General features: G+C 42.5%; 1 protein-coding gene across 4 annotated transcripts in view; it reads left to right on the top strand.

Annotated features, from left to right (window-relative positions):
* The window catches only part of ift22 (intraflagellar transport 22 homolog (Chlamydomonas)), a 22,838-nt gene extending 769 nt beyond the window's left edge, over nt 1-22,069 (top strand). For 2 of the 4 annotated variants that reach the window (XM_072589264.1, XM_072589265.1), the window contains exons 2-5: nt 4,585-4,667; nt 8,764-8,853; nt 10,279-10,481; nt 21,068-22,069. In XM_072589264.1, the coding sequence (XP_072445365.1) occupies nt 4,585-4,667; nt 8,764-8,853; nt 10,279-10,481; nt 21,068-21,216 (525 nt within the window). In that variant the 3' untranslated portion in view covers nt 21,217-22,069. Of the gene's footprint in view, nt 1-432; nt 511-4,584; nt 4,668-8,763; nt 8,854-10,278; nt 10,482-21,067 lie in introns of those variants that run through there. The other 2 variants (XM_072589263.1, XM_072589266.1) reach the window with 2 other exon arrangements.
* The last annotated feature ends 5,175 nt before the right edge of the window (nt 22,070-27,244 follow it).

Here is a 27,244-nt window from a genome sequence, read left to right as displayed (position 1 = left end):
GGGGGGAAGGGGGAAAGAGGAAAGGGGGAAAGAGGGAAGGGGGGAAGGGGGAAAGAGGGAAGGGGGGAAGGGGGAAAGAGGGAAGGGGGGAAGGGGGAAAGAGGAAAGGGGGAAAGAGGGAAGGGGGAAAGGGGGAAGGGGGGAAGGGGGAAAGGGGGAAGGGGGAAAGAGGGAAGGGGGAAGGGGGAAAGAGGGAAGGGGGAAGGGGGAAAGAGGGAAGGGGGAAAGGGGGAAGGGGGAAGGGGGAAAGAGGGAAGAGGGAAGGGGGAAGGGGGAAAGAGGGAAGGGGGAAGGGGGAAAGAGGGAAGGGGGAAGGGGGAAAGAGGGAAGGGGGGGAGGTAGGTTACAGAGTGTGTGTGAGGGAGAGAGAAGGCGATGGGGTTGTCGAGAACATAGAACAGTACAGCACAGGAACAGGCCCTTTCGGCCCACGATGCTGTGTCAAACATGACGCCAAACTTATCGAATCACTTCTACCTGCTCCTGGTCCATATCCCTCCAACGGAGAAGGTAAAGAGACGGGGTTTAGCCTGTTAGTCGAGGTTAGCGCTGTAGAAAGCACTGTGTGGGAATATGGTGAGGACAAGTTGAATTGAGGCATTCAAGAGGGCACTGACTGGTTATTTAAATAGAGAGGTGATGGCCTAGTGGTATCACTACTTCGTCCAGAGACCCTGGTAATGTTCTGGGCAGTCAGTTCAAAACCTGCCTTAGCAGATGGTGGAATTTGAATTCAATAAACATCTTGAATTAGGAGCAATTCGGGATGGATAATAAATGCTGGCCTGGAGCGACACCCATCCCTCACCCATGTGTGAATAAATAAAAACAAGATGTGCGGGGGATATGGGAAAGGCAGGAGATTGACACTAGGTAATAGACTCAGTGGATGCATGATGGATCAAATGGCCTCCTTCTGCACGTAACATTTCTGTGATAGATTCTAGATAGATCTGAATTTCCAGGAACTATCTGCCCCTCATTCTCTCTCTCTGTCAGTATGTGGGTCTCTGCACGAGGTGATGATTTGTCTGATTTTAGTTGAAAATTATAGAGCACTTTTTAAACAAAAATCAGTCATGGGATATGGGCACTCCAGGCTGGCCAGAAATTATTACCTGTCCCCATTTGCCCTTGAAAGGGTGGTGGTGAGCTACCTTCTTCAATCATTGCTGTAGGTCAGTGTGCTGTAAGTCAACTTGCACTGCTCTTAGGGAATTCCAGGATTTTGACCTAGTGGCACTGAAGGAAGACAGATATACGCCTCATCTTCCGCCTCAGAACACTTCAACCCCAGGGCATCAATGTGGACTTCAACTGTTTCCTCATTTCCCCTTCCCCCACCTCACCCCAGTTCCAAACTTCCAGCTCAGCACTGTCCCCATGACTTGTCCTACCTGCCTATCTTCTTTTCCGCCTATGCACTCCACCCTCCTTACCCCCCCCCCCGACCTATCTCCTTCATCCCCTCCTCCACTCATCTATTGTACTCTATGCTACTTTCTCCCCACCCCCACCCTCCTCTCACTTATCTCTCCACCCTTCAGGCTCTCTGCCTGTATTCCTGATGAAGGGCTTTTGCCCGAAACATCGATTTTACTGCTCCTCGGATGCTGCCTGAACTGCTGTGCTCTTCCAGCACCACGAATCCAGAATCTGGTTTCCAGCATCTGCAGTCATTGTTTTTACCTAGATATATTTCCAAGTCAGGATAGAAAGTAGCTTGGCGGGATGTGAGAGTTTGCTGGGGATGGTATTCCCGTGTATCTACTGCACTTGTCCTTTTAGATGGAAGTGGTTGTGAGTTTGGAAGGTGCTGTCTAAGGATCTTTGATGAATTTCTGCAGTGCATCATTAAGGTAGTATCCACTGCTGCTATTGTGCAATGGTGATGGTGAGAGTCGATGCTTGTGGGTGTGATGTCACTCAAAAAAATATCATAATAAATACGCTGATGAGATGTCAATGGGTAAACTGGGGAGTACAGCTGCAATTGAAGTGTGGAATTTTCTCAATGAATCTACTGTTGTCAAATATGTCAAATGATACACACTGGTAGAGAAAGCCTAGAAAAAGTGGTTTACAGCACGTTCCTATATTTGTGACACGTGATTTCAGCACTGTGATAGGCACAGGAAATCTGTTTGGAGGATTTGAAATATTGAGTTCTAGGAAAGATGGGAACAGAATTGAGAAGTGACAACATAGTAAATGGAACACCTGTATGCAAGAAAGGAGAGATGTGGAAAGCCAGAAACTGTAGGTCAGTAAGTCAAGCATCTGTTGCATTGATGTTGCTAGAATAACTTGTTGAGATTATAGCAGGATAGTTAGAAAATCACAATTTCAACATTGGCTTTGTGAAAGGGGAAATCTGTTTAACTAATGGAAGTTTTTATGACAAAGGAGCTTCCATGGTACACAGAGATGAGCCAGTAGAGGTGGTGTTCTATTGTATTCTTGATCATATCTCCACTCGATGACATCATAACATGTGACTGTGATGTAAAAATCTCCATCTTTTTGTCTGTCTATTTCATTAGCAGTTCATTTGCTAATAGTTAGTCAGTTCTGTGTGGTAGAATTTGTGGGTTTGGAACGTGCTGTTGAACAAGCCTTGGTGATTTGCTGTATTCCATCTTCAAGATATTGTATACTGCTGCTACTGAGCATTGGTGGTGGAGTGAATGCAGAAGTTGGGTGTCAGTCAAGTGGGCTGCTTTGACCTGGATGATATCAAGCTTCTTGAATGTTGTTTGAGCTGCATTTATCCAGACAACTAGGGAATTTCCATCACACTCCTGACTTGTATTTTGTAGATGGAGAGTCAGGATGTTTCAGGATTCCGAGCTTCTGATCTGCTTTTGTTGCCACAGTATTTATATGCCTAGTCCCCAGATCAGTTTCTGGTCAATGTTTATTCCCAGCATATTGATAGTGGGGGAATCACAGAGGTTTTATTGTGCAGAAAGAGGCCAGCTGGCCCATCATGTTTGCACCAGCTTTCCAAATAAGCATCATGACTTACTACCATTCTTCTCGTTTCTGAATAACCTTACACATGATCTCTATTTGAATACTCAACTAACACCCTCTTAAATGGCTCAGTTGAACCTGTATCCACTATACTTCCAAGGAATGTATTCAAGACCCACACAACCTATTGTGTGTTAAAGATTTTATTTTTCCCTCATCTTTATTTACTTATTTTGCCAAATACTTTAAATCTGTGTCCCATCATTCTTGATCCTTTTATGAGCTGGAGTAAATTCTCCCTACCTTCTCTATCCAGCCCTCTCATGTTTTGAAAACTTCTATGCACTCTCCACCCTCTCCAATCTCTCCTCGTAACTGAAGTTCCTCATACATGGAAGCGTTCTTGTAAATCTCTTCTGCACGCTCTCTAATGAGTTCACATCCTTCCTGTAATGTGCCACTAAAACTGTACACGGTACTCCAGCTGAGATAAAACCGAGTCTTATACTCTATACTCTATATCCCTATTAATAAAGCCCAGGATACTGTATGTTTTATTAACTGCTCACCCCAGCTGTCACTCTTAAATGATCTGTGCTGATATATAGGAGAAAGTGAGGACTGCAGATGTTGGAGATCAGAGCCAAGAGTGTGGTGCTGGAAAAGCACAGCAGGTCAAGCAGCATCCGAGGAGAGGGAGAATCGACGTTTTGGGCATAAACCTTTCCTCAGCCTTCATTCGTGTCCTTTTCTCTATATTCTTTTGGAGTTCTATGTTTTCTTCATAGATTAGATGCTTCCAAGCTTAATATCGTCTGAAAAGTTTAAAATTGTCCCCTGCACAGAAAGTGTTTATAGCAATAGTAATGCCATTGAACATCAAGTTGAAATGATTACATTCTGATTTCTTGGAGATGGTCATTGCCTGACATTTGTGTGGCACAAATGTTACTTGCCACTTATCAGTCCAAGCCTTGAAATTGTCCATACATGACATCTACTTGTTCCCCTTTTTGTTACATATTTAAGGAATTCTACTGAATTATTAAAACAATTTCCCTTTGGCAAACCATGTTGACTTGATTGTATTCTAATTTTCTAAATGGCAAACTTGCATAAGTGAGTGTGAGGTAGTAAATTAATAGCTGTAAAAATGTGGTCAGTGGAGAATCACCAAAGGCTAAATTGTTGGTGATTTAAAAGACCAAAGTATGTGATTTGGGGGCTAGTTCTTTTGCAAGGTAGTGACAGAGGCTGAATGCAGAAACTGTGGAAGAAAGCAGTAAACCTATAGTTCTCGTATTTGGGAGGATTTTAATTGGGAGGTGAGAGAAGTAGAGCAAGGTGAGATGCTCAAAGAGAAATGTGCCAGAGGATTAGGGACTCTGCCTAGGGCATTTGGTGATGAGAACTAGACTGTTATTGCGATGGCCTTAATCGACAAACAGTTAAAGATGTAGCCAGGAAGTGGGGGTTCATTAAGCAGAAAAGTATAGTCAGCCCTAGGCTAGATTTCTGTTAACACTGTGTTGCTACTGCAGTCATCCAAAATAACTTCCAGTCAGGTTGCTGCACACTTATACAAACTCTTAAATTTCTCACTTGCAGAGTGGAAAAACTGTTCTGGCCAATTTTCTGTCAGATGCAACTGAAGCCATTGGTGGTGATTACAGTCCAACACAAGGTGTCAGGTCTGTGAGTAATTTAGTTTAAAATGGCATTTCCTGTCTGACCATCTTCTATAAAACCAGATTGCTGCATTGACAGCAGATATTTACCATCTTATTACACATTCTGTTCGGCAAAGTCCGCTGAACCACAGCACCTTGAGACTGTTGAAGTTTGCAGTTTATAGCACAGGTGGCAAACAGATTGATTTAGATTACTTATAGTGTGGAAACAAGCCCTTCGGCCCAACAAGTCCACACCGACCCTCCGAAGAGCAGCCCATCCAGACCCATTCCCCTACATTTACCCCTTCACCTAACACTACCGGCAATTTAGCATGGCCAATTCACCTAACCTGCACACTTTTGGATTGTGGGAGGAAACCAGAGCACCCAGAGGAAACCCACGCAGACACGGGGAGAACGTGCAAACTCCAGTTGCCTGAGGCGGGAATTGAATCCAGGTCACTGGCGTTGTGAGGCAGTAGTGCTAACCACTGTGCCACTCGTTGGTTACTGAGATCAGGGGTGGTGAGGAACAGAAAATCTCCTGCTCCAAGCTGCCATCTAATGGTCATTGTGAAACAGGTATCTGACAAACATAGATTAGACATTCCTGTGATGATTATAAGACCGTAAAGCGAAGAAATAGTAATGAGATCATAGCAGATCTGATAACTCTTAACTACTTTTCTTCATAACTCTTGATACCCCTCACTGTTCAAAATTCTGTCCATCTCAGCCTTCAGTATACTTAACAACCCAGCCTTCAGAGCCGGCTGCTTTAAAGAATTGGATAGGGAGGAATTTTTTAAAGTGTTTACGTAAAACTCTCTTATTCAATATGTCAATGTACCTACTAGAGAAGGAGCAATACTTGACTTTCTGTTCGTAAATAAGACAGGGCAAGTAACTGTGGTGTCAGTGGGGGAGCACTTTGGGACGGGTGCTCATAATTCTATTAATTTTAAAAGGATAGAACTGATCAAAAAGCTAAAGTTCTAAATTGAAGAAAGGCTAATCCTAACGGTATTAGCCAGGAACTTTCAAGAGTTGATTCCAGGAGGCTAGACACAGGAAAAAGGACATTTGGGAATTGGAAGGCCTTTAAAAATGAGATAAGGAGAATTCAGAGATAGTATGTTCCCATTAGTGTGAAGGGCATGGCTGGTAGGTGTAGGGAATGCTGGATGATTGGAGAAATTGAGGCTCTAGTCAAGAAAAAGGAGGTGGCATATGTCAGGTATAGACAACTGGGATCAAGTGAATACCTCGGAGTATAAGGGCAATCGGAGTATACATAAGAGAGAAATCAGGAGAGCTAAAAGGAGTCATGAGATTGCCTTGGCAAATGGAGTTATAGAGTCATACAGTCCTACAACATGGAGACAGGCCCTTTGGCCCAAATTGGTCCATGCTGACCAAAATGTCTACCGACTCTAACACAATTTCCCTGCACTTGGTCCATATCCTTCTAAACCCTTCCTAAACATGTATTTGTCCAAATGCTGTTTAATTATTGTTAATGTACCGGCCTCAACCACTTCCTGGCAGCTCATTCCATATGCATACCACTCTATGTAAAAACATTGTGCCTCTTAGGTTCCCTTTTGTTCTTTCCTTTCTAACCTTAAACTGATGCCCTCTAGTCCTTGATTCCCCAACCCTGGGAAAAAGACTGAGTGCATTCACCCTATCTATGCCAATCATAATCTTATACACTTATGTATTATCCTCCTCAGTTTCCTATGATGTAAGAAAAAAAAGTCCTAGCTTGTCCAACCTCTCCTATAACTCAGACCCTGGGGTCCTGGAAACGTCCTTGTAAATTTCTTCTGCATTCTTTCCAGTTTAATAACATCCTTCCTGTACTGAGGTGACCAAACTGAACACAATACTCCAAGTACAGCCTCACCAACATCCTGTACAACTGCAACCTTAAGGAGAATGTAAAAAGATTCTATAAGTACAATTAAGGACAAAAGAGTAACTAGGGAGAGAATAGGGCCCTTCAAAATCCATGTGGTAGTCTGTGTGCAGATCCACAGGAGATGGTTCAGATACAAAACAAATATTTTGCATCAGTATTCACTGTGGGGAAGGATGCAGAAGGGAACTTGTGGAAATCAATAGTGATGTCTTGACAAGAACACTGTGGGGAGTGAGGGAAGGGATTGCTGGGCCCCTAGCAGAGATATTTGTATCACTAACAGCTGCAGGTAAGGTGCCAGGACCGAAGGTTGGCTAATGTGGTACCATTATTTAAGAAGGATGTTGTGAAACCTGAGAGGGTACAAAAAAGATTTACAAAGATGTTGCTGGGTCTGGAGGCTTTGAGTTATAGGCAAAGGCTGAATACGCTGGGGCTTTTTTCCCGCTGGAGCATTGAGGGCTGAGCAGTGACCTTATAGAGGTTTATGAAATCATGAGGGGCATAGATAGGATGGGTAGTCAAGGTCTTTTCCCAGGGTAGGGAAGTCCAAAACTTGAGGGCATAGGTTTAAGGCGAGAAGGGAAAATTTTAAAAAGGACCTGTGATAACCTTTGCATGCAGAGGATAATGTGTGTAAGGAAGGAGCTGGCAGAGAACATGGTGGAAGTGGATACAATTACGATATTTAAAAAGCATCTGGATGGATATATGAACGGGTTTAGCGGGATATGGGCCAAATGTTGGCAAATGGGACTAGGTCAGATTGGAATATCTGGTCAGTGTGATGAATTGGATCAAAGGGTCTGTTTTTGTACTGTATGACTCCAATTCCAGAAATCCACGACCCTCTGAGCCAGGAAATTGCTTCTCATCTCTTTCCTAATTGTGTAGAACTAACTGTGAGGCAACTGACTCTGTGGAATTTGCACAGTCTCCCCATGTCTGCATGGGTTTCCTCCGGGTGCTCCAGTTTCCCCTCTCAATCTAAAGATGTGCACGTTAGGTGAATTAACCATGCAAAAATTACCCATAGTGTTCTGGGATGTGTAGGTTAGGTGAATTAGCCAGGGATAAATGTAGAATAATAGGGGAATGGGTCTGTTTCCACACTGTAGGGACTCTATGATTCTGTGTATCAACAAACAACCTGATGAGCCTCCACTTTCCCCAAAACAACACGGGAGAGACAAACAGCAATCATGATGCATATTCATATTCATGGTGCATACACATTTTCAGTTGATTGGGCAATTTAAAGTTTTGTACATATTGCACTTTCTGGTGAAACTATGGTAGGCACAGCAGCTTTGTAATTTTTAATTTTTGCATGCCTGTCTTGGTCAGTCAGTTCTAGCTGTTTTTGATTCTATGCTTTCCCTATTGGTGCACTTGACATGGTTATGCTCCCAGTCTTAAAAGACAAATTCTCCTCCTCCTCCCTAATTTAGGTTAGGTGCTGTTTCCTCAGATTTGAGGCAAATTTTCTCCTTAATTTAGATTCCCTTTTCCCGGGAAATAAGTCAATCATCTTCCCACCTGTTCTTTCACATCCTGTTACAAGAACTAAACCCAGGTAATGTCATTGAAAGGTAATTTTAATGTGTTCACGATATGTATTTATTCCATTCCGTATGTGCTGACAGTAGGTCCTTGACTCATTGGCTGCCGATGATTCACCCTGAACTGTTTTGTTAGTAGTAGTTTGCTATTGGTTTGTACTCAACTTGTGGAGCAGGAGTGGAGAGGTCCAACGTCTACTTCAGCAGGAACAGAAATTGAATCTGTGCTGTTGGCATTAATCTGAACCAGCCAACTGAGCTAACCTCCCAACCTGTATTTAGATTGCGCCTTTAATGTAGTGTAGCACCTTAAGGTTCAACAAAGGGCTTTTAGTCCTACAGTAACAAAGTTTCTTGCCTTTATTGGTTTCAAGCATTACTGTGGGCTACATTAGGGATGGGCTACAAATGTTGGCAACGCCAGCGTTACATGAAAGAATGAAAAGAAAGAAATAATTAAGGTTTGCAATAAAACAGAATAAATGAGGAAATATTCGTCCTGATGAATGTGTTACATGTACTTCAGCTGGACCTGTCAGCCTGAGGTAATTTTGAATATCATTTTATGTATTTTAAATTGTGTGTAAATTGACTTTATTCATGCTTGGCAAACAATCTCATCTTCTAGGATTCTAGAGTATGAATGTCCAAATGTGATTGCCAATGGGAAAAATATTGGTTGTGAAGTGGAACTCTGGGACTGCTCTGGTGATCAGAAGTAAGTAATATGCTCATCAAATGAGTGTCCACAAGCTTCAGAGCATTCAAAATTTCAAACATTCAGAAGATTTTGTGTAAAGAAGTTTGTCAGTCCCAAGTGATCGTCCCCATATCCTCAGACCATGTTCTCGGTTCTCCAGCATGGGGGGGATCCATGTCCACCCTGTAAAATCTCTTCACAATCTGGTACAATAAATGAGATCACCTCTCACCTTCCTAGGTTGCAGTTAAACCGGTATATGAGAGAGTTCCTGGGGGGGGGGGGGGGTGAAAAGGGAACTTGTTTCTGTTGGGAGAGTTTTATGAGTGAAGGCATTAACCTGCTTTCAGTTAGAAACAGGAATTGATGTTTTGTTTCATTAGGGGAAATCACCATAGCTTGCAAAGTATTTATATTTCAGTTTGCAGAAGTCCTGTTTGAAGTAAGGTACATGAAGAGTTTCTCCTAGAGAAAGCAGTTAGTTTAGAAGAGTTAGGAAATAAGTTACCTCACTGTTATTTCCAGACGAAACATTTAGTTAGAACCTCGAAAGGGGTATTTTAAGCTGGGAGCGTCTAAACTCTGTTATATGAATATTTGAAGAAGGGGCTTATAGACTACCAAGACCAGGAATTGAAAGGAAAATTCATGTCAAACCTATAGATATGATTGGAAAGGAAATTCTCTTTGGTGTTTGAGGACCAAAGAAGGGTGCTGTTGTTAAGTGGAATTTTTACTGTTTCAAAATCTTTCAAATTATGTTTCATGAAAATAACTTGGTTTCTTCAATTTTATCTTTCTCTTTTATGTAATATACATATGTTTTGTTGTTAAAACCAGATCTGCATCATTTCATGCTTGTGTTTCAGTGAAAGATTGCCAAATTAAATTAAAACCATAGAATCTTTCAAGCCATATTTCAGTCTGTGATCTAACTAGACCATTAATAACATCAATTGGGATCATTACAACATATAGAATTACAGAGAAGTTACAGCACAGGCACAGTGGTTCAGCTGAACCAGCCCATATTTATGTTCCATTAGAGATTCCTTCTATCCTTTCTCATCTGACGATTTGCATAACCCTTCTTTCTTTGTCTTTCAATGATTATCCAGTCTCAATTTAGATAAGCACTGACCTTTGTGGAGGTAAATGCCAGCACAGACTTGACAGGGTGAATGGCCTGTTTGTGTCTGTATATTTCATGTAATTCACCAAACAGATATGAGACAATGAGAATGTGAATCAAACTCCATAAACAGCTTCTTCAACTATTCTGAAAATGAAATTGCTAATTGATTAATCTGTAACTGGAGATATACTTGAATATGTAGTAGATCTGACACATTGATGGTTTATAATCTGTGTGCATGCATTTCCTCTCTTATTTACTATAAGAATTAAGTTAAGTTTGTGAAGTTGTTTGTTTCCTCTCTGAAGGTTTGAGACTTGCTGGCCAGCTTTAATGAAAGATTCCAATGGAGTTGTCATTGTGTTTAATGTTGATGTACCCAGCCACCTGAAGGAAATCGAGATGTTCTATTCTTCCTTTGTGCAGCAGCCACGGTTGCATGACTCTCAGTGTCTTCTAGTTGCTCACCATAAACCCAACTCAGCAGCTGGCAAAGGGCGGCCCAATCTTGGTAAGTGTGAAGGAATGACATTACTCTTGACAACAGCTAAATGACACATTGCTCTCCAATCAACAATCAAAAACCTTTGATATTAAATAGAACTTGTAGAGGAATGATTCTATAACTCTTGACACTACTGCTAAAACTTTAACATTGAAAAAAAAACACGTCATTTCTAGTTTCCCTTAAACAAAGAGGGGGGGGCAGATTATCTGAGGCATGATTGCTACTCTGCTCCTTTATTTTTGTATTAGGACAGAACTCTATATTTCTCACTAACAACTCCAATCCCTAATCCTTTAGCAGCATTCTGGCTGCGGTGGTGTGTGAGGGCACCTAAGTGTTTGCAGACTGGGTAGGCTTGATGGCTTTGTATTTCTGATGGCGAGAACTTATGATGGAGGCGGGGGAGTGATCAGGATGTTTCTTTTTCTTTTACCTGTTCCTTTTATTTCTGTTTTGGTTTTTAATTCTGTCTTTTGTATACTAAGATGGTGCCGGAGAATGGCAATTTTGTAGTTTTCAGTGTACTCCTGTACTCTTTACTTGAGTACACATGACAATACAATCTAAATCTAGTATATCTGAAATCTTGCTGTTTCCATGAAGTTCAGGACAGTCAGGGTATAACAAACCTTTGTCACAGCAATAGTTGCTGTATTCTATGATATTAAACCACTTTGGGCACTTCAGTTTCTGTGCAAGGGTGAACAAGTGTGGGATAAGTGACAGTTGTTTAAGGGGTTAGGATGCCAGGCAAGGAGTGAGTGCTGAGGGAGGTTGAGGAGGGTTTGGCAGACTTAATGGAGGTAGAGGTGGCATTGAGTCCAGTGGGAGTGATGGAGACCACTCAAGGTTTTGTCCTTGCAACTTTTTGAAGGTAAACAATCTCAACTTCTCCAGTGTGTACATAGAAATGACATTCTCTCTCTCTCCATTTCTCTTTGTCTCTCTCTCCATTTCTCTTTGTCTCTCTCTCTCTCTCTCTCTCTCTCACTCTCACACACACACACACACACACACACACACACACGCACTCTCTCTCCAGTTGAGGCTAAATCAGAGTTTTATGCAAGATTAAAATACTTTCAGGGTTGTGCTCTGAGTAGACAGGAAATCCACTGGGTTTGAAAGGTAGAGCTGGCAGAATCCGCAAGAGACCCATGGAAATGTTACTAACTGCTGTCAGCATATTGTCTGGGATTTCAGATTTTGACCTAATTTGGGAGAACCCGCTGAATCTATAATTGTGAACCCATAGCAACAGGACTGAGAGTGCACTGTGAGCAGGCTGGTGCATGTATGGAACGAGCTGCCAGAGGAAGTAGTAGAGGCTGGTACAATTACAACATTTAAAAGGCATCTGGACTGGTATATGAATAGGAGGGGTTTAGAGGGATATGGGCCAAGTGCTGGCAAATGGGACTAGATTAGGATATCTGGTCAGCATGGACGAGGTGGACCGAAGGGTCTGTTTCCGTGCTGTATATTTCTGTGACTCTAAACAAAATTACTGTCTGTTTCTTTGACTATTTCTGCTGACTATACAAATCTAGGTGGGAATACAAGTTGTGAAGAGGACATAGGCTGCAAAGAGATATGGAAAGGTTAAGTGAATTGAAAACAATGTGGCAAATTGGGAACAATGTGGGAAAGTGTGATGTTATTCACTTTGATAGTAATAATAACATAGTATTTTTGAAATTGTGTAAGACCTATAAATGTGTATAAGTGTACAAGGGACACAGTTTGTAGTTACATCTACAATCATTAAGCAAGGCAAATTGCAGTTTGGTGTTCATTGTAAAGGCGTTGATGTTGTCATTGGCTGTCAATTTGAGGATGATGTCCGCTCAACGATAAGTGTTTTGTCGTGGATTTTCATGTGACTGTCTACAGGCCAATTCTCACCCCACAGATCTATGGACACATTGGTCAGGAAGGTTCCACTTCTGCCTCTAAGTCATGTTCGTTTGTCTTCTTACAATTGACTTTTGAGACCTTTGTGATTCTTTGTCTGTCTACTTTGCTTTGAAAAACCTTCTTAAAACAACATTTTCACTCAGGCTTCAATCACCTCCCCTAATGTCTCTTCTGTAGTTTAGAATTTCTGTTCTTTCCAATAACCTTGTGTGCCTTAAAGTGTTATGAATATGAAAGTTATTGTATCGCTGAAAGTTCTTGTTGCTTGGGGAAAAAATACTCAGAGCAGAAAACAATGTGATAAATCTTGATTTAAGCTCTTTGATACGCATGCTTCTTCATATCAAAAAGGGTTCTGATCCAGGACTTTACTAGTCTAAAATATCACACTGCCCACCACCTCTCTAGCCAAGGGAGGATAATAATCTGAAACCTATGCCTGAGTCTCACTGGTGTCCTACTGCAGCTGAATTTCTCAATCTAAAACATTTTGGAAAATTTTCCAAGAATTTGCATTCTCGCACAAACTCCTACTCTAATGCTTTGCAGACCCCAGTGAACAGAAAAAACGCAATTGCTCCTTTATCAATTGTTTCTGGTAAGATTATTGTCATCTCTCAGAACTATGCTTCTGAGAAAATCTACCACTCTTTGAGTAAAGAGAGCTCTGTGTTTCTGAAAGGCAACACCAATTAAGGTTCTTTCAGAAATGTGGAGTTGTATTTCCATTCCAACAATTATTTCATTGTGCACAACTGTCAGGGAAAGACAAATCATGCCCCCTCTTCACAACAGTTAGCTACTATTTTCTAAAATTTAAAAGTCCTCACCAGCCACCTTGATAGCTGATGTGGAATGGTAAATACATAGAACAGTATATCACAGTGTAGGCCCTTCGGCCCTTGATGTTGTGCTGACCTTTTATCCTAGTCGGGAATGTGGTGTTGGAAAAGCACAGCAGGTCAGGCATTCCTGATGAAGGACTTATGCCTGAAATGTCGATTCTTCTGCTCCTCGGATGCTGCCTGACCTGCTGTGCTTTTACAGCACCACACTCTCGACTCTGATTTCCAGCATCTGCAGTCCTCACTTTCTCTTAGACCTTTTATCCTACTCTTAGGATCAAACTAATCTTCATACCCTTCATTTCACTGTCATTCATGTAAATGTCCCTAGTGTATCTGACTATGCTACCATTGCCGGCAGTGCATTCCATGCACCCACCACTCTATGTAAGAACCTACCTCTGACATCTTTCCTAAATGTTCCTCCAATCACATTAAAATTATACCCCCCCCCATGATAGCCATTTCCAACCTGGGAAAAAGTCTATGGCTATCCACTCTACCAATGCGTCACATCTTTTTGTACACCTCTATCAAGCCATCTCTCATACTTCTTCACTCCAATGAGAAAAGCCTTCAACGTTTCTTCATAATTCTTGCCCTCCAGTCTAGACAGCATCCTGGTAAATCTCCTCTGCACCCACTCTAAAGCTTCCACATCCTTCCAGGTGACCAGGACTGAACACAATATTCCAAGTGTGGTCCTACCAGGGCTTTATAAAGCTGCAGCATAACCTCGCAGCTCTTAAACTCAGTCTCTCTGCTAATGAAAGCCAACACCATACACCTTCTTAGCAACCCTATCAACTTGGGTGGCAACTTTGAGGGATCGATGGGGGACGTGGAACCCAAGATCCCTGTCGCTCCACACCGCCAAAATACATATGATATGTGTGATGTTAGGGAATTGGGATGGTAGAATGCCAAGGGGTAGGGGTAGGATGCCAAATACGTTGGGTGCCAAATGGGAATGGGTTGAGTGCCGGAATACAGGCAAATAATGGGGGTACATGTGAGAATTTTTTTTTGTTTTGTGTACAAGACTTATCCAGGCAATTTTCCATGTTCATGGGTAGATGCCAGTGTTGTAACTGTACTGAAAGAACTTGACAGGGGAGCAGCAAGTTCTGGAGCACAAGTCTTCAGTGCTATTGCCAGAATGCTGTCAGGGCCCATATCCAGTGCCTTCAACCTTGATATCATGTGTAGTTAATCAAATTGACTAAAGATTGGAATCTAAGAAAGGGGACCATTGGAGGAGACTGAGATGGATCATCCAATTGGCACTTCTGGCTGAAGATTGTTGCAAATGCTTCAGCCTTATCTTTTGCACTTATGTGTTGGGCTTTTCCATCATTGAGGATGGCGATATTTGTGGAGCCACCTCCTCAGCTGAGATGTTTAATTGTCAGCGAGCTCTGTCTGTGTTGTTTTGGCATGTAAGTAGTCCTGCTTGGTAACTTCATCAGGTTGGCACCTCATTTTTAGATATAGCTGGTGCTGCACTCTTCATTGAATCAGAGTTGAATGAGAGATATGCCAGGCCATGAAGTTGCAGATGGTGCTAGATTGTGCCCAGTCTTGATTTGCTAGATCTGTTCCAAAATCTGTACCATTTAGCAAGGTGATAGCACCACAAAACAAGATGAAGGGTATTCTCAGCATGAGGGCAGGGCTTCGTCTCCACATCGAATGTGCAATGGTCTCTCTCGTAGATAATGTCATATACAAATTGGTAGGAATGGGGCCAAGTATGTTTTTCCATTATTGTTGGTCCCCTCACCATGTGCCACAGATCCAGTCTAGTTGCTACATCCATTAGGACTCGACCGGCTTGATCAGTAGTGCTGCTGTCGATCCACTCTTGATGGTGGACGTAGAAACAACCCACTTTTAGCACAATTTGCACCCTTGCCACCTTCAATGCTTCCTCCAAGTGTTGTTCAATGGAGGAGTACTGATTCATCAGCCAAGCGAGAACAGTACATGATAACCACCAGGAGGTTTCCTTGCCCATGTTTAACCTGAAGCCATGAGACCTCATGGAGTCCAGAGTCAATGCTGTGGACTCCCAGGGCAATTTCCTCCTGACTGAATACCACTGTGCTGCCACTTCTGCTTGATCTGCCCAGTCAGTGAGAAAAGTCTGAAGTGTATCTGGGACATTGTAAGGTATGATTTTGTGACAATGTCAGATTGTTGCTTGACTAGTGTGTGAGATAGCTCTTACAATTTTGGAACTATCCCCCAGATGTTAGTAAGAATGACTTTGCAGGATCAAAGGGCTGTTTCTGCAATATCTTCTCTGGTGCCTAGGTCAATACCAATTTTATTTCTTTGTTGACTTCGTAATAACTGATTCAACTGAGTGACTTGTTAGGTCATTTCAGAGGGCAGTTTGAGAGTCAACCACACTACTGTGGGTCTGGAGTCACATCTAGACCAGACCAGATGAGGAAAGCAGATTTCCTTCCCCAAAGGACTTTAATGAGCTCTCTAGGGATCGCAACAGCAGCAGCCAGATCAGTGGCACCACAATTACTGTGTCATACAGTAAGGACGATTGAAGTATAGTAGCAGTGGTAGTGATAGCGGATCCTATATCAGGCACTGATGGGTATTTCTATGGTTGTGTGTAAGACTCCAGAGTTTTATGTTATCACCTTGATGCCAGGGTCAAGGATGTCTCTGAGCGAGTAAAGAATATTCTGAAAGGGGAGACTGAGCAGCCAAATGTGGTCTAATTGGTACTAATGACATAGAAAGAGAGATGAGGTCCTGAAGGAAAGTTGAAAAACAGGAATTTCAGGATTGCAATCTCAGGATTACTCCCTGTGCTGCATGCTAGTGTTGCCAGAAATAGGAAGGTAACACCGTTGAATGTATGGCTGAACAGTTGGTATAAGAGGGAGGGCTTTAGATATCTGGAACATTGCGATCTCTTCCAGGGCAAGTTGGATATCAACTTGCGGAATGTTTCAGAGAACATCTCTGGGATACATGCACTAAACAGCCTTATTGCCCTGTGGCCGAACACTTTAACTCCCCCTCCCAATCTGCCAAGGACATGCAAGTCCTGGGCCTCCTCCACCACCAAACTAGAGCCACCCGACACCTAGAGGAAGAACGCCTCATCTTCCTCTTTGGGACCCTCCAAACACACAAAATCAATGTTGATTTCACCAGTTCCTCATTTCCCCTCCCCCCACCTTATCCCAGATCCAATTTCCAACTCTGCCCTGCCCTCTTGAACTGTCCTACCTGTCCATCTTTTCGCTCCACTCTCCCCTCCAACCTATCGCCATCGCCACCCCCCCCCCCCCCCCCCCCGCCAATCGACCTATCGCATTCCCAGCTACCGTCCTCTTAGCCCCCTTGGGCCACCCCCTCATTCCTGATGAAGAGCTCATGCTCAAAACATCGACTCCTATGATGCTGCCTGACCTACTGTGCTTTTCCAGCACACACTTTTCGACTCTGATCTTCAGCATCTGCAGTGCTCACTTTCTTGTGATAGGCTAAAGAACGTGGTGCGACTAGCAGTTTGAAGTGCATTTATTTGCATTCCAGGAGTATAACAGATAAAGTAGATGAGCTTAGAACTTGGATTAGTACATGGGATTACGATGTGGTAATTATACACTAATCAGGAACTTGGTTGCGAGAGGGGCAAGACTGACAGCTCATCATTCCACGGTTTAGATGTTCCAGTAGCTTGGACTAAGAGATGCTTAATCAGCGAGGCCATATGGATACAACCTGGGAATGAGAAAGGTCCAATCACTATGGTGCGATTATACATCAGGTCTCCCAATAGCCAGCGAGAGGTAGAGTAAGAGATGTGTGAGCAGATCATGGAAAGATGCAAAAACAACAATCGTTGTACTGAATGTTTATAACTTCCTCAATATTGATTGGGACTGCCATAGTGCCAGATGCTTAGATAGGGTAGAATTTGTTAGGAGAGTTTCCGGAAACAATAGTTCAACTCAGGAAGGCGCCATATTCGACCTTGTACTGGGACACGAGCTTGGTGAGGTGGTCAGAGTTTCAGTGGGGGAGCATTTTGGGAGCATGGATCATAATCCCATAAATTTAAGGTAGTTATGGATAAGTATACAACTGAATGTACTAAATTAGGGGAAGGTAAATTACAACATTATTAGGCAGGACCTGAAATTAGATTGGAAGCAGCTGTCTGAGGCTAATTCCACATCTGACATATAGAGTCACAGAGATATACAGCACGGAAACAATATGGGAATCTTTTAAAGGCCAGTTGATCAGAGCACGGGATCATCTATTTCTATGACGATAAAAGATAAGGATGGCAAAATTCAGGAACCTTGAATGACGAGAGGTTGAAAGTTTAGTCAAAAAGATAAAGGAAACATATGTAAGATTTAGTAAACTGAAATCAGACAAGGCCTTTGTGTATAAAGGAAGCAAGAAAGAACTTAAACAGGAAATTAGGAGAGCTAGAAGGGGTCATTAAAATATCCATGGCAAGTAGGATTAAGCACAAGGCATTTAACACATATATGAGGAGCAAGAGAGTAACTAGGAAAAGGGTAGATCCATTCCAGGACAAAGAAGGGAATTTATACCTGGAGCCAGGGGAGGTGCATTAAAGAGTACTTCGCATCAGTATTCACCAAGGAGAAGGACATAAATGACGGTATGTTGACTCTGGCCATGTCAATATTAAAGAAGATGAGCTGTTGAGTGTTTTGAAAAACATTAATGTTGATGAATCCCTTGGGCCTGATAGGACCTATCCTCTATCCTCGGATACTGAAGGAAGCAAGGGAGGAGATTGCTGGGACCTCGACAGAGATCTTTGTATCCTCTTTAGCCACAGGCGAGGTCACAGAAGACTGGGGAATAGCCAGTTGTTTCTTTGTTTAAGGGCAACAGGATTCATCCTGAAATTATTAATCAGTGGTAGGGAAGTTATTGGAGAAGATTCTTGGGGACAGGATTTGTTTGTATTTGGAGAATGTTCATATTGGAGAGAATCAGTCTCTCAAATTTGATTGACATTTTTTAATAAAATGACAATGATGATTGAGGGTAGGACAGTGGATGTTGTCTACATTGACTTTACTAAAGCATGTGAAAACGTCCCTCATGGTCAGTTGGTCCAGAAGATTGAATTGCATGGAATTTGTGGTGAGTTAGTAAGGTGTATAACAAAATTGGTTTGGTCATAGAAAACTGATGGTAGTTGTGGATGGGTATTTTTCTGACTGGAGTTCTGTGACCACAAGGATCAGTGCTGGGTCCTCTGTTGTTTGAAATATATAGATTTGGATTCAAATATGAATGGTCTGATCAATAATTTTGTAAGCAACACAAAATTAGATGGAGTTGTGAATAGTGAGCAACGTTATTGGAGGATACAGCATGATCACTTTGTGAAAGCTGGGCGGAGAAATGGCAGAAAGAGTTTAATATGGAGAGTGAAGTGATCCATTTTGGGAAGTCAAATGCAAGAGGAAAGCAGGACCCTTAGGAGCATTGATATACAGAGGGATCTTGGGGAGTAAGTCCATAGCTGAGAAGATAGTAAATAAACCATATGGTATCCTAGCCTTCATCAGTCAGAGTTAAAAATCACACAACACCAGGTTATAGTCCAACAGGTTTAATTGGAAGCACACTAGCTTTCGGAGCGACGCTCCTTCATCAGGTGATAGTGGAGGGCTCGATCGTAACACAGAATTTATAGCAAAAATTTACAGTGTGATGTAACTGAAATTATACATTGAAAAATTGTTTGTCTGTTAAGCCTTTCATCTGTTAGAATACAGTTTTAAAATTGGGGAGAGAATGCAGAAGGAGCATTCTTTCATGTGTAAATCACAAAACCCTTTTTTTTTAAAGTTGCATTCTCGGGTTAGCTGTTAACAATGGTGATAGCTAGAACTTGATTGATTCTAAATATCATGGCACAGACAGAGAACACAGGGGGCCAACACCTTCAACATATTGTCTAGCTATCACACTGCAAATTACGATTGAGCCCTCCACTATCACCTGATGAAGGAGCGTCGCTCAGAAAGCTAGTGTGCTTCCAATTAAACCTGTTGGACTATAACCTGGTGTTGTGTGATTTTTAACTTTGTACATCCCAGTCCAGCACCATCATCTCCAAATCATGACTTCATCAGTCAGGGTATTGAGTATAAAAGTTGGCAAGTCATGTAGCTGTGCCTGGAACATGCTGTAAGGGGAGATATTAGAAGCAGATTTGTAAGCCAAGTTTGAGACATTTATAAGGAGATAGGGAATAGAGAGCTGTGGACCATGTGGAGAGAAATGGGATCAGTTTAGAATGGCTTAGTTGGCCTGTTCCTGTGATGTTCTGTTCTGTTTATTTTTGGTGATACACACAATGGGCTGAAGATCCTGTTCCTGTGCTGTACAGTTCTATATTCTAATTCTTGGCCTAAATCACGTTCACTGCATTTTTATTCGTCACTCAGTCTTTTTCCTATTTAAAATAATTTGAATTCTGCTTCCCATTACAAGTGCATGTTTCATCAGATTAGTATCCAAGTAGTTTGCACACAAACCAATCCTAAAAGATGTGTCTTATTAATCACTCGCTCAGTCTGCCTAGCCATCTTTAATAATTTGTGCACATATGCTCACTGGGTCTCTATCTTCCTTCATCTCCTACCAACTCTCACTTTTTCTACCAAACTAGATCTCTACACATTTCTCTGCATTATCATCTGCCACTTTTGCCGATTTAACCCAAACTATGGTCTTTTGAAATTCACAATACTTCCAAGTTTAGTATTATCTGCAAATTCTGGAATTGCGCCCCGAACACCCAAATCTAAGCAATCTATACAGATCAAGAAAAGCACCGCCTTTGTACTGACCCATGGGGATGAACTCCACTGCAAACTTACCCCAGTCTGGAAAAAATTGTCTCCTCTCATTCAGTCAATTTTGTTTTATTCAATAGGCTTCAACTTTGGAATGCCCTGCCAGTAGCAGTAGTGGACTCTCCCTCTTTATGGGTATTTAAGCGGGCATTGGATAGGTATATGGAGGATAGTGGGTTAGTGTAGGTTAGGTGGGCTTTGATCGGCGCAACATCGAGGGCTGAAGGGCCTGTACTGCGCTGTATTCTTCTATGTTCTATGTTCTATGTTTGTTGACAAGCCTATGATGTGACATTTTATCAAATGTCTTTTGGAAGTCACTGTGCAGTACATCAATGGCAACAGTGAACAAAATTGTAACCTTATCAAGATATTCTAAATTAGTTGCAATTTGTCTTTAACAAATCTGTGAACTTTCCTGCATTAACTCACCGATTGTCCAAATTATCATTCTTGGATTATTTTTACTAAAAGCGCCCATGTCAGATTAAACTGACTAGACTGCAGTTGCTGGGCTTAGTTTTATACCTTTTTATTTGAACCAGGATGTAGCATTCACAATTTTCCATTCTTCTTGCACCACCCTTCCATTTAAGGAGAAAAATTGGCCAGTGCCTCTTCAGTTTCCAGACTTGCTCCTTCTGCATTCTCTCCCCAATTTTAAAACTGACAATTCTGATTTTCAAATCTCTCCATGTCTTCACCCTTCCCTACCACTGCATTTTCTTTCTGCCCCATAATCCTTTGAGATACTTGCACCCCTCTAACTCCAATCTTGAACATCCCAGATCTAGGTGTTCCACCATTGGTGGCTGTTCCACAGAATATTAATGGTCAGGAAGGTGCTGTGGTGAGCATGGCAGGATGAAAAAGTAACCAAATGCAGGAATTTTGTTTCTATTCCTAACGATATTGCATTTCTTGTTAGCCCAGCACCTGAACAAATTGACTTTGATCCATTCAAACCTAGAGGATGATCCAGAACAAGTGCGCACAGCTTTTCGGCAGTTCTTGGGGGCAGTCGTCAGTTCTCTATCCGAGAGCAGAGACAAAGAAGAGATGTCAATCATCACCTAAGAACACCACTAAATCCTAAAGGAGTTCAAATCTTTTGTTTGCTGTAATCACAATCAGACTCCTAAATCATATTCACTGCATTTTTTAGTCACTCAGCCTTTATCCCATTCAAAATAATTTAAATTCTGCTTCCTATTATAGGTGGACTTTTCATCAGATCAGTATCCAACTTGTTTGCACACCAATCCTAAAAGACAGAAAAGTGCTTGTAAAAGTATACACAAATTAGGAAATATTTTTGGTGAAAACCAGTCAGCAACAAATTGGCGATTTGCATATTATCCATAATATTGATTCCATACAATGATATTATTGGATTTACTTAGGTCGAAGTTTCTACAGGTTGGTGTTTAAACAATACATTATTGAGCAGTGCCATACTTTTTACAGAATACACTGGTCAGTGGCAGCATGCCATCATTGTTTCTGCGAGTTGCAGGTGATTCTTACCAAAGCAATATCTCTCTGGCTGTTAAGTATTTATACTATCTACTTTGCAATGTAAGACGAATTGGCAATTAGTTAGGCACATTCAGATACCCAAACTAAACATTATCTTTGTGTATAACTCTGAATAAGCAATGCAAATTCTAAATTCCCTGTACCTTAATTGATGTATTAAAATATATATTTTGTAAAAAAAAATTGTCTGATTTCTCCTGTGTAATAAATATGAAGATTTCAACATGAGTCTGGTTCCTTAATTACTTAATGAAATAATAAAACTGACTCTTAAATGTGATTCATTTATTCCATGTATTTGCCATTAATATGGTATACCTAGCATTGGCAATTGAAGGATGGTGAGTGAATTAATTTTTTGATTGTTACAAATAAATGCCCATTTTCACTGCTTGTGATATTTTTTGTCTTGTTCATCAGAGGAAAAAGATTTAAGAATTCAGCCTTTTATGCTTTGTAGAATTATTTCACTGGATACCTGGTGAGTTCTGATCAGATTTGCAGATCCTTTTTGAATTTTGACATCATATTTTAGTCAATTATTCAGAAAGATGGTGCTAGATTTTCTCATTGAATGATTATGGTAATGGGTGAAAATATTCTTGCCTGGTTACATTCTTATTTACCCAGTCACAAATAGCTTAGAAAATATTTGCTTCCCACTCCTACCCTATGAAAACCCTGAAGCATTTATACTTTATCCAAAGTCATACCACGTGGGATACATATGCTAATGACATCATTTTCTAATTCTCTATCTCTTGCAAGTACTCCACTGTTTCCAGTTTATGGTACTGCTTAGAGTCATAGAGATGTACAGCACGGAACCAGAACCTTCAGTCCAAATATCCACGCTGACCAGATATGGGCCAGCACTTGGCCCATATTCCTCTAAACCCTTCAGATAACCATCCATATGCCTTTTAATTGTTGCAATTGTACCAGCCTCCACTATTTCCTCTGGCAGCACATTCCATACACGCACTACCCTTTGCGTGAAAAAGTTGCCCTTTAGGTCCTATTTCAGATTTTTCCCTTCTCACCTTAAACCTATGTTCTCTAGTTTTGGACTCCCTCACCCCAAAGAAAGGACCTTGTCTGTTTACTTTATTCATGCCCCTCATGATTTTATAAATCTCTATAAGATCACCCCTCAGCCTTCGATGCTCCAGGGAAAATAGCCCCAGCTTATTCAGCCTCTCCCTATACCTCAAACCGAGAGTGTGGTACTGGAAAAACACAGCAGGTCAGGCAGCATCCGAGGAGGAGGAGAATCGACGTTTTGGGCATAAGCCCTTCATTAGGAATGGCCTACTGATGAAGGGCTTTTGCCCGAAATGTCGATTCTCCTGCTCCTCAGGTGCTGCCTGACCTGCTGTGCTTTTCCAGCACCATACTCTTGACTCTGATCTCTAGCATCTGCACTCCTCATTTCCTATAACTCAAACCATCCAGCCCTGGTAACATTCTTATAAATCCTTTCTGACCTTCAAGTCTCACAATATCCTTCATATTGCAAGGAGACCAGAACTGCATGCAGTATTCCAAAAGTGGCCTAACCAATGTCCTGTACAGCTGCAACATGACCTCCCAAACCCTACATTCAATGCACATTAGATGAACAGACATTTTCTCTTGCTAAATATCGAGATGACTTGAAGCCTTCTGCCCAAGTCCTTCCTGGCAACTGTGAGGCTGAGTCAATGTTTGGAATTTCAGTATCATTTGGCTCAAAATGAACTTTCAACGACTTATGGACCAGATCAAACTCCCTCAAAATATATAAAGAGTGTAGACCCTGGCGTTTTCTTATTTTAAAGGCAAGTGTAAGGGATTGTGTTCTAGTTGCAATTCAGTTGATCAAAACAAAATACACTTTATTAATACACTGTAATTAAAATGCACATAAAATAAAAATTGACTTAACTCTATGAAAATGCTTAAAGTAATATATATCAACTACTAATAAACTGTCCCAATATAGTAACATCCCATAAATACAAACACACCCCTGTTAAAGGCAAATTCAATACAGTAAATTAGATTGTCTCACATGCAATTCTCGCAGCCCAGGAGGAAAGACATAAATATAAAACTCAAGAATAGCAGGGAGAGATGCACTGTAGCTTCCAAATCCTGCTTCAAGACCCCAGCAACAAATGCTGCTGAAAACTAAAACTAGAAAAAATTCTGGTTCTGCAGGATCTCGACCCCAACCATTCAAGCTGCTTCTATTGTAACAACTTAAAAACCCAAAGCTTCACAAGCTGTTCACTTTGTTGGATTCAAATAGTCAGCTCAGCAGCTCAGACTTAAAACATTTTTTCAAAAAGAGCAAAATACACCTCTTAAAGCCACTGTATCATCACATTTATTCAAACCATTATAACAAGACTTCCACTTTGTGTTCCACTTAGAACCATAGAATGGTTAGCACAAAGGAAGTGCCAGTCAGTCTGTCAAGTCTGTGCTGGTAAAAACAATGACTGCAGATGCTGGAAACCAGATTCTGGATTAGTGGTGCTGGAAGAGCACAGCAGTTCAGGCAGCATCCAGGTAGTTTCGAAATTGACATTTCAGGCAAAAGCCCGAAATCAGGAATAAAGGCAGTGAGCCTGAAGTGTGGAGAGATAAGCTAGAGGATGGTGGGGGGGTGGGGAGAAAGTAGCATAGAGTACAATGGGTGAGTGGGGGAGGGGATGAAGGTGATAGGTCAGGAAGGAGAGGGTGGAGTGGAGAGGTGGAAAAGGAGATCGGCAGGTAGGACAAGTCATGGGGACAGTGCTGAGCTGGAAGTTTAGAACTAGGGTGAGGTGGATGAAGGGGAAATGAGGAAACTGTTGAAGTCCACATTGATGCCCTGGGGTTGAAGTGTTCCGAGGCGGAAGATGAGGCGTTCTTCCTCCAGGCGTCTGGTGGTGAGGGAGTGGCAGTGAAGGAGGCTCAGGACCTCCATGTCATCGGCAGAGTGGGAGGGGGAGTTGAAATGTTGGGCCACGGGGCGGTGTGGTTGATTGGTGCGGGTGTCCTGGAGATGTTCCCTAAAGTGCTCTGCTAGGAGGTGCCCAGTCTCCCCAATGTAGAGGAGACCACATCGGGAGCAACGGATACAATAAATGATATTGGTGGATGTGCAGGTAAAACTTTGATGGATGTGGAAGGCTCCTTTAGGGCCTTGGATAGAGGTGAGGGAGGAGGTGTGGGCGCAGGTTTTACAGTTCCTGTGGTGGCAGGGGAAAGTGCCAGGATTGGAGGGTGGGTTGTAGGGGGGCATGGACCTGACCAGGTAGTCACGGAGGGAACGGTCTTTGCGGAAGGCGGAAAGGGCTGGGGAGGGAAATATATCCCTGGTGGTGGGGTCTTTTTGGAGGTGGCGGAAATGTCGGCGGATGATTTGGTTTATGCGAAGGTTGGTAGGGTGGAAGGTGAGCACCAGGGGCGTTCTGTCCTTGTTACGGTTGGAGGGGTGGGGTCTGAGGGCGGAGGTGCAGGATGTAGACGAGATGCGTTGGAGGGCATCTTTAACCACGTGGGAAAGGAAATTGTCTGTAAAGAAGGAGGCCATCTGGTGTGTTCTGTGGTGGAACTGGTCCTCCTGGGAGCAGATCCGGCGGAGGAATTGGGAATACGGGATGGCATTTTTGCAAGAGGTAGGGTGGGAAGAGGTGTAATCCAGGTAGCTGTGGGAGTCGGTGGGTTTGTAAAAAATGTCAGTGTCAAGTCGGTCGTCATTAATGGAGATGGAGAGGTCCAGGAAAGGGAGGGAGGTGTCAGAGATGGTCCAGGTAAATTTAAGGTCAGGGTGGAATGTGTTGGTGAAGTTGATGAATTGCTCAACCTCCTCGCGGGAGCACGAGGTGGCGCCAATGCAGTCATCAATGTAGCGGAGGAAGAGATGGGGAGTGGTGCCGGTGTAATTGCGGAAGATCACTGCTCCACGTAGCCAACAAAGAGACAGGCATAGCTGGGGTCCATACGTGTGCCCATGGCTATTCCTTTGGTCTGGAGGAAGTGGGAGGATTCAAAGGAGAAATTGTTAAGGGTGAGGACCAGTTTGGCCAAACGAATGAGAGTGTCGGTGGAAGGGTACTGTTGGGGACGTCTGGAGAGGAAAAAACGGAGGGCTTGGAGGCCCTGGTCATGGCGGATGGAGGTGTAGAAGGATTGGATATCCATGGTGAAGATGAGGCGTTGGGGGCCAGTGAACCGGAAGTCTTGGAGGAGGTGGATGGCGTGGGTGGTGTCTCGAACGTATGTGGGGAGTTCCTGGACTAGGGGGATAGGACAGTGTCGAGGTAGGTAGAGATGAGTTCAGTGGGGCAGGAGCATGCTGAGACAATGGGTCGGCCAGGGTGGTCAGGCTTGTGGATCTTGGGAAGGAGGTAGAACTGGGCAGTGCGGGGTTCCCAGACTATGAGGTTGGAAGCTGTGGGTGGGAGATCTCCTGAGGTGATGAGGTTCTGTATGGTCTGGGAGATGATGGTTTGGTGATGGGGGGTGGGGTCATGGTCGAGGGGGCAGTAGGAAGAGGTGTCCTCGAGTTGACGTTGGGCTTCAGTGGTGTAGAGGTCAGTGCGCCAGACTACCACTGCGTCCCCATTATCTGCTGGCTTGATGGTGAGGTTGGGATTGGAGGGGTGCGTGTCGTGAGGGTGAGAGGTTGGACAAGTTTAACATAACTTCCCTACATTTGTACTCTATGACCATATAATTTTCACTTTTGCCAGTAATGCTTTGAAACTCACCGAAGTCTTTTTAATCTTTAAATGCAGTCTGTAAAGAGACAGGACAAAAGTACATTAGCATCCATACCTTAAGAACTGAAATTTGCAATACAATATCTCCAAGTCTGTTCCATTTCAGGTTCACCAAAGCTGCAAACTGAATTCCAGGCTGTCAACTTTATGACCTGTAGAAAGTCCAGCTCTTTGTGTGAATCTGGAGAATGATTCTAGCACAAGACTTCAGTTGTTGAATTCATCCAAATTTTACTTTAGGAGAAAATACATCTTTTCTTCAAACTAGGAACACATTTTCCAGAACATGATGAGAACTGTGAACTGCTCCTTTTGGTTATAAATAATCAATCAACTTTCATTATTTAATCCCATGAAGTACACCATTAGTTATTCAGATTCAAACCCACGCACATCTTTTACTCAAAAACAAAGTGAGAACAGTTAAGAGGGACTCCAGCTGTTTCCCTTCAACTTGTCCACAAAACTATTTTACTTTTTCTTTCTTTAAAAGCAGCCCATTGTTCTGTTACAGCTATACTGTTAATCATTGATTCCAATTTATCTGGGTCAGATCCATTCTCACCCCATTGAAGTTGGCTTTACCCCAGTTAATTATTTTTACTCTGGAATACCAATTGTCCTTTTCCCATCGTCAACGTAAAAATTATATTGCAATGATTTGTATCATTGTGATGGAAAAGAGGACTGAGTGTCATTACGTACACATTTCCAGCTTCCGCCTTCCTTTCCGGACCAGCCCGACAACCTCAGGTCTCACCCACATCATGTAGTGCAGTTGTAGAGTCCTACATACAATCCTACAGTAT

This window comes from Chiloscyllium punctatum, chromosome 19 (genome assembly GCF_047496795.1).
Source record: "Chiloscyllium punctatum isolate Juve2018m chromosome 19, sChiPun1.3, whole genome shotgun sequence".
NCBI classification, from domain to species: Eukaryota; Metazoa; Chordata; class Chondrichthyes; order Orectolobiformes; family Hemiscylliidae; genus Chiloscyllium; species Chiloscyllium punctatum.
This window is presented reverse-complemented; position numbering and strand designations above follow the sequence as displayed.